Source organism: Phyllostomus discolor, chromosome 12, assembly GCF_004126475.2.
Source record: "Phyllostomus discolor isolate MPI-MPIP mPhyDis1 chromosome 12, mPhyDis1.pri.v3, whole genome shotgun sequence".
Classification (NCBI taxonomy): Eukaryota; Metazoa; Chordata; class Mammalia; order Chiroptera; family Phyllostomidae; genus Phyllostomus; species Phyllostomus discolor.
In genome coordinates, this window is record NC_040914.2 from 74,937,351 (window position 1) to 74,950,797 (window position 13,447).

At 58.0% G+C, this 13,447-nt stretch overlaps 1 protein-coding gene across 1 annotated transcript; it reads left to right on the top strand.

Moving 5' to 3' along the window:
• Window positions 1-8,631: 8,631 nt before the first annotated feature.
• On the top strand, window positions 8,632-13,214 carry FOXF1 (forkhead box F1). Its single transcript, XM_028501886.2, has 2 exons — window positions 8,632-10,625; window positions 11,955-13,214. The coding sequence occupies exons 1-2, from the start codon at window positions 9,500-9,502 to the stop codon at window positions 12,113-12,115; spliced, it is 1,287 nt and encodes a 428-aa protein (XP_028357687.1). The 5' UTR covers window positions 8,632-9,499; the 3' UTR covers window positions 12,116-13,214.
• Window positions 13,215-13,447: the final 233 nt, after the last annotated feature.

A 13,447-nucleotide genomic window follows, 5' to 3' on the forward strand; every position in this document is an offset into this window, starting at 1 on the left:
CCTCGTCGGAGTTTGGTGGCTCTCTAACAAGAATGCTGTTCTCAGTTAGTCTTCATGCAGCCCTAGGGCAGTGGTGCCTGTATTTTCACCATCACTCAAAGGAGATGGGGGCTCAGAGCGGTTACGAAGCTGCACAGAGGCCACAGAACAGATAGGGCACAAGGTGGGATTCTAACCCAGGTCTCTGAGAGGTTGGGCCCTGGTCCACGTGGCCACCCCCACAAGGAGCTCTGTTGATGCAGGGACCGTGCCTGGCTGGTAGGGCCAGGCAGGGCACACCTGAGACTTCGCCATCCTTCCCTGGGTCAGAAAGTCCCCTGTGAGTCATTAAATGGCCCAAGGAGGCTCCCCTCCAACCCGACACTAAGCTGCCTGAAGTGGGTGCCGGGATTTTGAGCTACTTTCCCGGCCACTCTGGCGGGGGGGGGGGGGGGGGGCAGTGGGACGGGAATTCACTGATGGCAAAAACAGGATCTACAGGGGAAGGGACTTGTCCAAGTCCGAAGGCTTTCCGGGATGGCTTAAAGAGCATGAGAAATCTCCCCAGCATCCCAAACTCCAGTGAGGAAGCACCCCCAACCACAACAGCCAGGCCAACAATGACCCGTTTGTGTAATCCTCTGCCTGCCCAGAAGGAGGTGCTATCACTGTCCTTGTCCTGCCCCCTGAGGAAACCAAGCCCAGAGAAAGCCAAGGCCGCCAGCCCAGGCTCACCCAGCAGGGGAGCCAAGTCCCCGTCAGGGGCCCCAGCCCCCAACCACTCCCCAGTGCGTCTGTCTGTCTGTCTGTCATTGTTTAACGATTCTGCCATGGCCCATATTAATGGCACCCCCTCACCTAACCGCTCCCCCCAGCCAGACCCTGCACGGAGTACTCCCGACATTTCTCCTCTGGGTGGATACTAAATGTATCCATTCACATTTTAAGATGAGGAAACTAAGGCACCTAGAGGTCAGATCACTTGCCAGGGCTCTCCTCGTCCCTCCCTTTACTCACGAATGCCGAGAGCGGCTGCCACCCAGACCCTTCCCGGCCTGAATGCGAGCAGGCCCGGGACCCACACTCAGGAGAACTGGACGCTGAGAAACTTGGGTGTCAGCGGAGCCACGGCCTGCCCGGGTGCCTGGAGCCCCAAAGGGCAGGGTGTCTCTTCCCTGCCTTTCTTTCTCTTTCTCTTTCCGTCTCTCTTCCTCTCCCCCGTCCTGTGTCGCTCCCCCTCGCACACACTCCTCACTCCAGTCTGAGGCTCCCTGCCCGACCCCATCAACAGCGGATGGTTTTCCAGGTGTTGTCCCCACCTCCAAGCAGCAGACCAAGGAACTGTCCATCCACGTGACACCTCTCTCTACCCACCCCCAGCTGCCTCTTCTCCCTCTGTTCCTTCTCTGCCACCTCAGCATGCAGACGCCCGACACCCTCGCCATCCGTGTGTGCCTGTCTCTCTCAAGGCCTCACTCTTTGTGTCTTCGACTCCAGGTGTCTCTGGGTTCTGATGACCACATGTTGGGTCTGCTCCGGCGAGGGGGAGCATGTCTGTGTCTCCCGGCCACCAGTACCTCTCTGCTCTCCGCACAGGGCAGGCTGCCCAGCACCCCTCCCGGCTCCAACTTCCCAGGAGCTGTGTCCCCCTCACCCGTGTCACGTACACACAACGACTAGCTCTCCAGTAAATCGTGCCAAGAATGGGTCCAGCAAAGCTGTGCTTGCCCAACACACCCAAATGTGGATTCTTCCAGGGGTGCCTGGAGCAACCCGGCTGGAGCAAAGCACCCAAACCTGGGGGCCGGGGAGGAGGCATGGAGAGGACGTCACTTCCAGTTTCTCAGCAGACCCTGGGTGGGGGGCCGCACCCTCGGGCACGCAAAGCCCCTCCCTCCCTCCCTCCTTCCTGAGTCCTGCAGTGTCTGAGTGGACTTTGTTTTCTTGATAAAAATATCACTTGTTTTCATCATTTCCAATGCCCTCTACGTGGGAATAGACGGAGCATTGCCAGCTCTAAAGGAGGACTGACAGGCACCCTTCGAGTGCAGGTTTTGGGGGCAAATTGCTGCTTCCGGTTGAGAAAGAACCTCCAGCTCCCTGCTTGGCCGGGCCCTCCCTTCCGATCTCCCCGGGTTCCAGCTCCCTCTCCCCATGGGCTGTGTGTATGTGCGTGGCCGTCTGTCTCTCATCTCGCCCTCACATTGGAGAGGTAGAAAATACCTGGCCCCTGAAGTGTCGTTCATATTTTCCTTTTTTTGAAACTCAGAATTCATTTTCATCTTCTCTCTACACGGTCCCCCCTCCACCACCTCAGAAGAACTGATTTCCACCGGAGCCCCACCCCCCCGGGGAAGACGAGCTCAACAGCCTCATTCTTTCTGCTACAGTGTTTGGGCACCACCCTCTCGGCAACAAAACCTGGCCCCCCACACACCCTCTGGCTGGGAGGAACATCTCTCCATCTCTCTGGGCGCAGCCGTCCAGGCGGGGGGGGGGGGGTAGGAGCATCGGGAGCTCCAGAGCTCGTCTCTGTGGGAAGACCGAGGGCTGCCGGCCGGCCGGCTGCCGGCGGGGCGTCGAGAGCGGAACGGCAGCGCCAGGACGCTCCAGGTCCAGAGCAGTCTATGTTCCTTAGAGCAGCGCGCATGGCTAATGCCAGAAAACTCCCAAAAATCTCGCAGGGGAAGAAGGCTGTAAATTCCTGGGCTGCAATGTTGTCAAATATTTCACTGAAGAACGTCATGGAAAATTCGTGCTTTGGGGTAAAAGGGCCAAGTGGGGGGCAAGCTCAGGGCGGCAGCAGCGAAAGCAAGAGTTCTCTTTTTTTTCTTGACCAAAATATGAACCTCTCCCTAACGTACACTTGACAAGGGGAGATGAACTGCCAGGGCCTGGTGCAGGGGGAACCCCTTCCCCGGCTGCTCCCCAAATGTGGCCCTGGCAGTCCAAACACGTGGGGTTCCTGAGTCCCCCAGTTCCGTCTCCCATTGGGGTACCCCCAGGAAGAGTCTGGGGGGTGCCTAGAGCCCAGCTTCCTATTGACAACAGGACTGCCTTGGTTTGGAGTTTAGTTGGACAGCAATGGGTTCAGCACCCCAAAACATGGGTGTGAGGATTGGACTGGGGGCTTTCCCAATGGCCCCAGCACACCCAGACATCAGGGTCCTCAGTACACACATCTCTTGTCCCTGTATCTTCTCTGCGCTGGCTACAGACAGAGGTTTATGGGGTCCCATGCTCACAGCCTCACGAAGACCCACACAGGGGCACATCCTCCCTGTGTCTCCATAGCCCCTCAAGAGCTGCCCACTCTTCCCAGCAAGACAAAGTGCTCCAGTGCTACAGAAATCGAGTAGGAGGGTCACTTGGCTTCCCTGGGACCTGAGATCAAAACAGGACCTGCCTGACAGGGTCATGATCAGGGATGCATGAACTGATTGCCTCGAGAGAGGACTTGGAAGAGCACAGAGTCAAGGTCTCAGGGGCCATGAGCTGTGTGGTCTTTGCATTTTTACTGTTGCATGTTAGACTGCATGCAAACCTCCTGACGGTCTTGCATGCACGGCCATGCTCTGTGGCAAACACACTGCCTGGAGCTTGAGTGGACAGAGCTCCCCAGTGTAGACCCCTCTCCTTGCGACATGCTGTATTGTCAACACATTCCCCATGATGCTCTGTGCCCATGGGCATCGGATTGTACACATTTCACAATGTTCGTGTGAATCCCATATCTCATGTATGACATAACCCTTTATGCTACAGACACCCTACAACCATGTATGATTCTATATCATGTGGTCCTCAGAGCCTACGTGCTCTGTGTCTAGAGTACATTACATTGTCTGTGCCCTCAGACTGTTCCACGTGTGTAACTTGCTGTTCTAGACCCAGTCTCTAAAGATCTGTGTGTGGAACACCTTATATTGTGTTCAAATATTCCACACACATAATGTGTTATATTGTTCACATCTTAAAGTACCAATCATACAGGAAGACGCCACACTACCCACATGTTCAGTGCAGGGAACACAGCATATCTGCATGCTTCACGCTACTCTGTGCACAGCCCTGGCAGTGAACACCCGCCTGACACCAGCGTGCCTGCCAGGGCTGCCCGGCGCCTCTCCAGTCCCACAGTTCTTCCCTCTGCAAACTGGCGTGCATGGTATGTGTGCACAGTCCGAGTGTGCAGAGAAATACCCCTTTGTGCACAGATGGTTTTATGACGGGGAGGAGGAGGAATGCCCTTTCTCTTCCTGACCTTGACATTTATCCCCACAATCCCCTGTCCCTAGGTTGCATTTTCATCTACAAGTGTCCCATCCCAGCCCCTCCAGCCTCCCTTCAGCCCCCAGGCCAGGCAGCTTCCCTTACTGCCCATGCCTGCCTCAGGTCTGGGAACCCACACTACCAGCCCACACTACCTGGGGTCGCCTTTGGACGTCCTCTGGAAGGGGCTGGAGAGAGCAAGGCAAGGGAGGCGCTGGCCCGGCGCTAATGCAGAGCAGGGGTGGCGGTAGGCGAGGGGGCTGCCCTCACGGTGGGTGGTCGGCGGCTGCCTCTACCCCCCGCCCCCAGGCCAGCCCGGGCACAATCCGAGCTGGATCTGGTTCCCTGCTCGGGTTACCACGCGCTCTCTGCCCGGGCGGCTTCACTTAAGCAATTAGCCAGTAAAAATACCTTGGGCTTGGGGAGTGGGAGACAAGGCAGGCGTGTCTGTTTTTACACCCCAAACCCCCATTTTGGGATTCCTGGGGCTGGCACTGGGGTGCATACTTAATTTGGGATGTGAGGGCAGTTCTTTGAGGATCTTGAAGCTAAAAGCAAAAAGCCACCACATCCCAGTCTGCACTTTCTCCAACTGCCCCTCAAGCTGATTTCGTTTGTTTGCCTGTTTGGATAGCCTAAGTCTTTCTCTGCACAGTCTTGCCCAGTGCTCCCAACGGGCCTGAGAAAAAAGATGCAATTATTTGTCAGGTTTTTCAGATGACAAAAGTAAGTCACAGCGTGGTGATTGTGTCTAATAATGCTGTACCATATCCTTGAATGTTGCCAACAGAGTAGATGTTAAATGCTCTCACCACAAAAAAAAAGAAAAGTAAAAAAGTCAACTATGTGGAGGAATGGAGGTGGCAACTAACTTTATTGCAGTGATCATTTTGCAACATGCAAATGTATTAAATCAATACATCATATACCTGAAATTTCAACAATGTTATATTTCAATTCTATATCAATACCACTAGGAAAAAAAGAAACCAACAAAAATCCCCCCCCCCCCCGCCACTCCACCCCCACTGAAATAAAACTAAGGCTCAAACAGATCATGCAACATCCTTACATGGTGGAGGCTGGATTCAAATCCCGGTAACAACGATTCCAGATCTGCAGGCAGAGGGTCTCTGCCCTGTCCACTGCCGACCCTCTCCCTATGGCTGGCGCTTAACCCCTGATCCTGCCGTCAGACCTGGGTTTGTGTCCTGGCTCCGCAGGGTGCCCTAGGACATAGGATAACTTCACTAAGCCCATCTGTAAAAGGAGAGATAATTGACCTTGTAGGGGCTTCTGTGAAGATTAAACAAGTATCTTTTGGGGCATTTAGCCAGGGTCTTGTATTTGTGGAGAGTTCAAGGTGTTTGGTGAAACCTTGAAAGTTATTCTACAAATGTCACACAGGTCTGTGCCTTCTGTGTGTTGGGGGGAAGGGAAGATGTAGTTTTCAACAGTTTGTCAAAGGGATTCACAAGCCCAGAGAACATCCAAGGGGGTGTTAATAAGGTGACGATCAGGACTTGAGCATGCTCAGTAATTGGTGAGTCCTATTAACATTGTGTTTGTGCTTGTTGTTATTATTTTATCACGATCAATTCCCCAACAGGTCTCTTGGTGCCCCTGGGAAGCTAAGGGCATGCCTGGAGGTAAAGCGTGTCTAAATCCCACTCTCTCCAGTTTGGCCTGCGAGGAGGCACCTGGGAGGGTAAAATGCAGTGAAGGCTGTCCTTGGGGATGGAGAGGAAAGATGAAGAGGTGTTTACTTATCAGCACTGGCCAACTCAGGACAGGTCCTCACTGGGCCTCAGTTTTCCCACCTTCCAAATGCAAGGTCAGGCAGGACTTCTCAGGGGCATCTTACCAGCCAAGGGCTTAGTTCCTGGGCACGTGGAAAAGCCCTCCTTGCTATGGCTGTGTGTCCTCCCCCCAGAACAGAGGGGTTTCCCCCAATTTACAGCGCTGGGAGCTCACTTCCCCCTCCCGTTCTTCTCATGCCCCTCTTTACCCACCCCCCACCTGGGTGGAGATTAGAGATTGGGGAGAGCCTCCATCTGCCACATTCCTAAGGCTCTAAGGCCACCATGCTCTCCGAGGGCATGGTAACTGCTGTCCTTCCTCTGCAAACCAGCTGTCAGAACCTGAGGGGTAAGTGGAGGCCAGGTGGGGCCCCAGCTCCACACCTCTCGCCCAGGAAGGTATAAGCTCCCCACCCCAAAACACACAGACGCCTCCGAGGCAAGCCAGTGAGCGACAAGAGTGTGCAGGAGGGAGGGAGCCTGATCTGGGGGTTAGCCAAATAGAATCTGCAGCCCTTCCAAATGCAGAGGGGCTCAGAGGTAAGGGACTACTGGAAAGGAGCCCCCAACTTCATGCTCTGTGGAACCCCCTCACTTTGGAGGCACCCGGTCAGTGGAGGAGGAGCGAGAGAAAGGGAGGCGTTCCTATCGCTTTCTGGGAGCCGTGGGGTGTGCTGCACTCCTCGCTGGCTTCCCAGCAGCAGCCTCCCCCGCTCGCTTTTCCTCTAAAGGCCAGATGTGCTCCCAGCAGCTGGTGGTAGCGACCCCTTCTCGGGAACTTCCCTCCCGCCTGGGCCTCCTTGCCTGCAGCTGCCGTTTGGCGGAGGGGGGAAAAGTGATGGAGGGATAGAATATGAGAATGCCGTGGTCCGTGGGCGTGGGAGCGCGCGCACGCGTGCGGAGCGGCTGTGCGTCCGATTGCGTGTGCATGTGCGGCTGGCTGTGAATGGGAGAACGCGCAGTGCAGGAGTATGTGCCCTTAACCGAAAGCGCGACCTCATTGCGGGGGGGGGGGGGGGGGGAGGCAGGTCTGTGCCTCTGTGAAAGGGTGGCGGCACTTGAGCTGTGTGCGAGGTGTGCGCTTGGGGCAGAAGTGTTTTGGAGGCGGGCAAGGTGCTGAGGGTATCGGTGGCTGGCTGGGCTGTATGAAGTGGAGGTGAGTCTGTCACTGAGCGTCTACCTGCGCGATGACACAACGACACACAACGCAATCACGTCCCACACCACCCCCCGCCCCCACTTTCCCCAGGCCCGCTGGGCTGACTGCGCGCATAGCCTAGGCAAGGGAGCCAGGCGGAAGCTCAGACCAAGAAAGGGGACTCGGGTCTCCTGGAGCGCGGCTCTGCCGAATCGTGCGACGATCGTTGGCCAGACTACTCCAGCGAGCCCCTCAGTTCCTCGCAAAGACATGCCAGGCGCCCAGATGGCGACGACGCGTCTACCGCTGAGCGGACAAGGAGGGGGCATCAGTCAGAGAAAAGCTAGAGGCCCGTGGGCTTTGAAAAGCGCCGCGGGCTGCTCTCTGAGCCCGGCACATGCCTCTCACTCCCGTTCGAGCCAGGGCACGGCGTCTCGTCTTCTCGAGATGACCCGCGAAAACACCCCGCGCCTCCCTCCACCCGACCCAAGGCCTCGGCGGGAGAGGCCGGGCCTGGTGCCCCTCAATCTGCGCTCAAACAGCACTCACCTGGGTCCCTGTGTGCGGCGTTGCGCCCGACTCCTGCACGGTCCTGCACTCGGCGCCACAGTCTCTCCACCCCAGCCCTAGCCCTAGCCCACACACTACTGCTGCAAGGTTGGCGGGGGCGGAAGAGCGGTGTGAGCCCCCTGCTGAGGGCAGCCGAGCGCCTGAGGGCGGTCTGAGCCTGCGCTCCCCGCCCGCGCAGACAGCTTTCCGGAACCTGGCTGGCGCACAGTGTCAGAGGCCTCGCTGCGGCGGCAGGCCAGCCCACAGCGGCATTCGGCCAACTCCCCCGGCGCACGCGGAATTCTTTGTTGTTGTTGTTGTTATTATTATTATTAAAGGATCCCTCAGAACATGTTTACATTGAACCGCATAAACTTCCTGCCAGGGCCTTGACCATCCGTGAGAAATCGGAACCTGCTCTTGGAAAGTGGGGACCTCAGGGCCGCAGGACCATATAACAGGCGGGTTTTCAGTGTGTGTGCGTGTGGTGGGGAGTCAACTGGGCCACGTATGCGTTCCGAGCGTGGCCAATATGCACATGAGTGGGAGTTGGTGCAAATTTAAGCTCCAAGGGGCTATTGCATGTACACGAATGAGCGCATTAGTGGGCGCGCACAGCCGAAGCGCCGTATGTCTCAGTGGAAATGCACAAATGGGAGTGAGTTTCCACATCTGGATCTAGTCATTGACCCGGTTTGCATGTGCATCAATGCATGCATACGTGTGCATGAGTGCCCCAGCGCGTGAGTCAGTGAATGCGCGCGGCCGCTTGTTCTAGGAGCCTGTGCGATTTGGGTCCGCGAGGACCAGCCGTCTTCAATAGCTCCCGCCGGGCCCCGCGGCTCCAGAGACAAAGTCGTAGCGACCCGCCCTGCGCTTTCGTTTTCTGCCCGCGCTCGGCTCCTGCGGCTGCCCGCCTGCTCGCGAGTTGCTGGGCGAGTCCGAAAAGTCCCGGGCGCGGCGCTGTCTTTCCCGGGGCGGGGAGAGTGGGGAGGCGGTCCCTCTCGGGAACGTACGCCCGCTGGCCGCGAATATCGTAGCGGAGCCGGCTGTGCCCGTGATGGCCACGACCTGGAGGCCGCTGCAGTTGCGATTTGCCACTGGTCTGTACGCGTCGGGGGAAGGCCCGAGATCCGGGGTGCGTTTCCCGTCGCGCAGCCCGTGCAAGGAAGGCGGAGGCCTGTGCACAGCGGGGCTGAACCTCGGGCGGAGGGCGCATTAACACTTGCTCGCCAGGTTGGTGGAGGCGGGGCGGGTTCTGCTGGCAGACTCTGGGCGGTGAGAGTGACGGCCCTTTAAGCGCCCACCAACGTGGGGGCCGGAGGGGGGCAGGGTGGGGAGGAAACTCCTGGAGGGTCTAACACCGGCCGGAGAGACGCCGCGGGGAGAAGGTGCAGTGAGAGCAGCCTCCGCTGGAGTAGTGAAGCCGAGCGCTGCGGGTGGCGGGGACCAAGCGCTGCTCCCTGCGGGAGCGCACCGCTGCAGGCCCCAGAGTGGGTGCCTCCCCCTAAAAAACGGTGGGGGGGCTGTCTCGTGGCCTCCGCCCTTTGCTGCCAAGAGGCTGCCCTCGGCCTCCGCTCTGTTCCTTCCCTTGTGGGAGGGCGAGAGGGAAAGAGGGAGGAGATAGAGGTGGGGGAGGAGGGAGCTGGAGAAAGAGGGGGGCTCCGCGCCAACCGCTGGCCGCTCCAGCAGCTCCTCCGGGAGGACGGACGGGAGGGCGGGGGAGGGCGCGCCAAGGCTCGCTCCGGAGAAGTGGCCGCCGATGACGGCAGAGCCGCAGCCAGCCCCGCGCGCGCAGCCCCCTCCCCCTCGCCCTCCTCCCCCTCCTCCTCCTCTTCCTCCTCCTCCTCCTCCTCCCGGCTCGCTGGCCTCGCAGAGCAGCGGCAGCAGCAGCGGCGGCAGCAGCCACCCGATGTCTTCGGCGCCCGAGAAGCAACAGCCACCGCACGGCGGCGGCGTTGGCGGCGGCGGGGGAGGCGGCGCGGCCATGGACCCCGCGTCGTCCGGCCCGTCCAAGGCCAAGAAGACGAACGCCGGCATCCGGCGCCCGGAGAAGCCGCCTTACTCGTACATCGCGCTCATCGTCATGGCCATCCAGAGCTCGCCCACCAAGCGCCTGACGCTCAGCGAGATCTACCAGTTCCTGCAGAGCCGCTTCCCTTTCTTCCGCGGCTCCTACCAGGGCTGGAAGAACTCGGTGCGCCACAACCTCTCGCTCAACGAGTGCTTCATCAAACTGCCCAAGGGCCTCGGGCGGCCGGGCAAGGGCCACTACTGGACCATCGACCCGGCCAGCGAGTTCATGTTCGAGGAGGGTTCGTTCCGCCGCCGACCCCGCGGCTTCCGAAGGAAATGCCAAGCACTCAAGCCCATGTACAGCATGATGAACGGGCTGGGCTTCAACCACCTCCCGGACACCTACGGCTTCCAGAGCTCGGCCGGCGGCCTCTCGTGTCCGCCCAACAGCTTGGCGCTCGAGGGAGGCCTGGGCATGATGAACGGCCACTTGCCGGGAAACGTGGACGGCATGGCTTTGCCCAGTCACTCGGTGCCCCACCTGCCCACCAATGGCGGCCACTCGTACATGGGCAGCTGCGGCGGCGCAGCGGCGGGCGAGTACCCTCACCACGACAGCTCGGTGCCCGCCTCCCCGCTGCTGCCTGCCGCCGGTGGGGTCATGGAGCCTCACGCGGTCTACTCGGGCTCCGCCGCGGCTTGGCCGCCCTCGGCCTCCGCAGCCCTCAACAGCGGTGCCTCCTACATCAAGCAGCAGCCCCTGTCCCCCTGCAACCCCGCGGCTAACCCCCTGTCCGGCAGTCTCTCCACGCACTCCCTGGACCAGCCCTATCTGCACCAGAACAGCCACAACGCCCCAGCCGAGCTGCAAGGTGAGTGGGGAGCCTGGGCGGTCCTAGTCCCGGGGAAGTCAGACTTCCGTGAGTGCACGGTGCTCCCAGCACCCCGATTTGCTGACTGCCCTTGGGTGAAAGCCTGCAGCCACTTCTGTGGGGTGTCAGCCCCAATACTGTGGTGTCTCTCAGCCCTACCTCTCTCCGTTTGAGGGAGTGAACGCAGCTTGGGTCCCCGACTTGGGCCAACATGTCGTTTCTCCTTTTCTTTTACAACAGCAGGCTGCTGGCCTTCCAGAGCATGGCCAGGTCCCACCAAGAAGACTCAGACCCAAGTATTCTAAGTCACTTCTGGTCCTTTAGGCCCCCTCACACCTCAACAAGTCCCAGCTGGCTCACCCTCCCTGGAGTCACTCAGAAAGCTGTGGGAGAGTCACCTCTGCTCCTTGCCTGGGCAGAACGGAAGAGTTAGGCCCAAAGCCGCCTGGGCCTGGTGCGCAGAGGCTCAGGGCCCTGGCCTGCCAGGGAACCAGGCCTGGCTTCAGGAACACTGAGTCGGAAGCATGTTGTGGTCACAGAGACAGAGAGAGGGTCTGTGGCCAGCCTCGGAACGAGGGCCTTAGCTGGATGCCCCACAGATTCTTTGTTTCCTGGGGTCCAGGTCTTTGGCCCCGTCATCCTTTCCCTGAGACCCTCAGAAAGAAGACACAGAACAACCTTTCCTTCTGAGCTCCTCCAGCTGGGCACCCACCAGCAGCCCTTTGGGTGTAGTTCTGGAAAGAGCATGGAATGAGCATAGCAGGGGGCTCTTAGGGGTCAGCTGTCAGCAGCCTGCGGGAGGCAAGAGCTGGGCCGGCTGGCTGAAAGGTCGCTTCTCCGTGGGGGTCTGTGGTTGCCCTGGTTGGTCAGCTTCAGACTCCTGGATTCTAACTGTCCGGGTGGGGGGGGGCAGATCTCCAAGGGGCACTTCCCTGTTCCCAGAGCCTGCCTCTGCCGGCACAGAGGCCTTTGGGGTTGGGAGGTGGCTGCCCAGGAGGTGGAGGCCGCCAGGGCCCTCCCTGGCATCTGAAGACCCATCTCAGCCCCCTATTCCACCCCTTCCTCTTCAGCACCCCTGGAAGCCCCCGGCCTGGGCTCAGTGTCCAAGGAGAGAGAGGCCCAGGTGGCGGTTGCTCCCAGGAGCAGGATGATAGCGGGAATCTACCTACCCCCAGGGCACACAGACCCGGGCCTGACTGAGAGCCGCGAACTCGGGGAATCTGGGCGCTGGGGCAAAGAATGGGGAGGAGAGGGCCCTGTACCCCGGGGCAGTGGGCAGCTCTGCTTCTCCACCTTGAACTCTATCTAGTCCCTGTCACTCCCTCGCAGGCATTCCTCGGTATCACTCCCAGTCGCCCAGCATGTGTGACCGAAAGGAGTTTGTCTTCTCTTTCAACACCATGGCGTCCTCCTCCATGCACTCTGCTGGCGGCGGCTCCTACTACCACCAGCAGGTCACCTACCAAGACATCAAGCCCTGTGTGATGTGAGCCGAGCCGGAAGCCCTCGGGCCCCCTGGGCACGGCCGCCCGCTCGGGGGCCTGGGAACCCATTGCAAGAAACTGCTTTATTCTCGAGGTATAACCATCGGCAGAAGAACAGGGTTTGACCCCTCCCCAATCGGATTATTTGAAAAGGAATTCCCAGGGCAAAGACACAGGCGCAGTGGTCGGCACCTCGTCCCCTGTTCCCTCAAAAATTTTTAAAAATGGTGGCGGTAGGGCCTGATCTGACTGCAGCTGTTGGTAAATAAACATCTATTTTTGATCCGATTGAAACCGGCTGAGAAGGTGCTGTGTTGGGGGAAAACCCTCAACATCTAAACAAAAATTCTGCTGAGGTCTCTCCCCACCCTCCCCTCCAGTGGACAAGGTTGGGGGCAGATATTTTAGAAGAAAGGCAAACATGTGAGACCATCGTTATCAAATACTTTTATTTTTTGGTTGAGTATTTATCTTTTTATTTTTAACTTTTTTTTTGGAAAGAATGTCTTGGAATGCGCAAGTCTCTTTTTAGAGCCGTCTTTTGCAGGGAAGTGGGGGGCAAACAGTCGCGCTCTGCCTCCCCCCCTCTCCGAAGTCCTGCAGCAGCCACAGGTGGATCTTTGTGCTGACGACTTGCATCTCTGAAGCCACTGCTCGTCTTGAAAAAGAAACCAATGGAGTCCAGAAGCGGGCGGCGCTCCGGGCCTCTGCCATCCCCCTCCGCCTTCCTCTTCTTCCTTCTCTGCAGTCTTTTTGGTTTTGTTTTGAACTGTACTTGGACTTTTTTGGTGGGTGTTCTTCTCACGAGACCCGGCTGTCTCCCGACCTCTACTGTAAACTTTCTGGTGCGACAGCAAGGCGAACACAGCGCGGCGCGCACGGGGGTGGCCCGGCCAGCGCGCGAATCCAGGATTGCGGCGGCGGAAAGGTTAAGGCACTTTTTAAAACTATAGCAAGGCTCATCCTGTTATTTATTCTTTCTTTCCCTAGTAATCGACACACCGCATAGGCTCCTCCGTTTATCAGTATTAATGGTGTAACTTTGTTGGCAATATTTGCCGCGTAGAGTTTTTTTAGATGTCCATTGTAAATTTGAAATAAAGCCCGATTTGTGTAAAAACAAATTCCCATATGTTTTATATAAATATATATATAAAATGAAGGACTACCCCCTTTTTCTCTAGTATTTTGGCTGCTGGGGTGCAGCATTTGTGACACATATTTTAAATTTCCTTCTGCACTGTATAAAATGACAATTTGAGGATGTTCTGCCTTTTGTGTATTTTTTCCTAAAAAAAGAACAAAAATAAAAATGTATAACATTTGTACATGGCCTTT

Bases quoted from the DNA above. Each gene is read 5' to 3' on its own strand.
- FOXF1 (XM_028501886.2), top strand. From the start codon at position 9,500: ATGACGGCAGAGCCGCAGCCAGCCCCGCGCGCGCAGCCCCCTCCCCCT. The intron at 10,626-11,954 runs GTGAGTGGGGAG...ACTCCCTCGCAG, and splicing joins CGCCCCAGCCGAGCTGCAAG to GCATTCCTCGGTATCACTCC.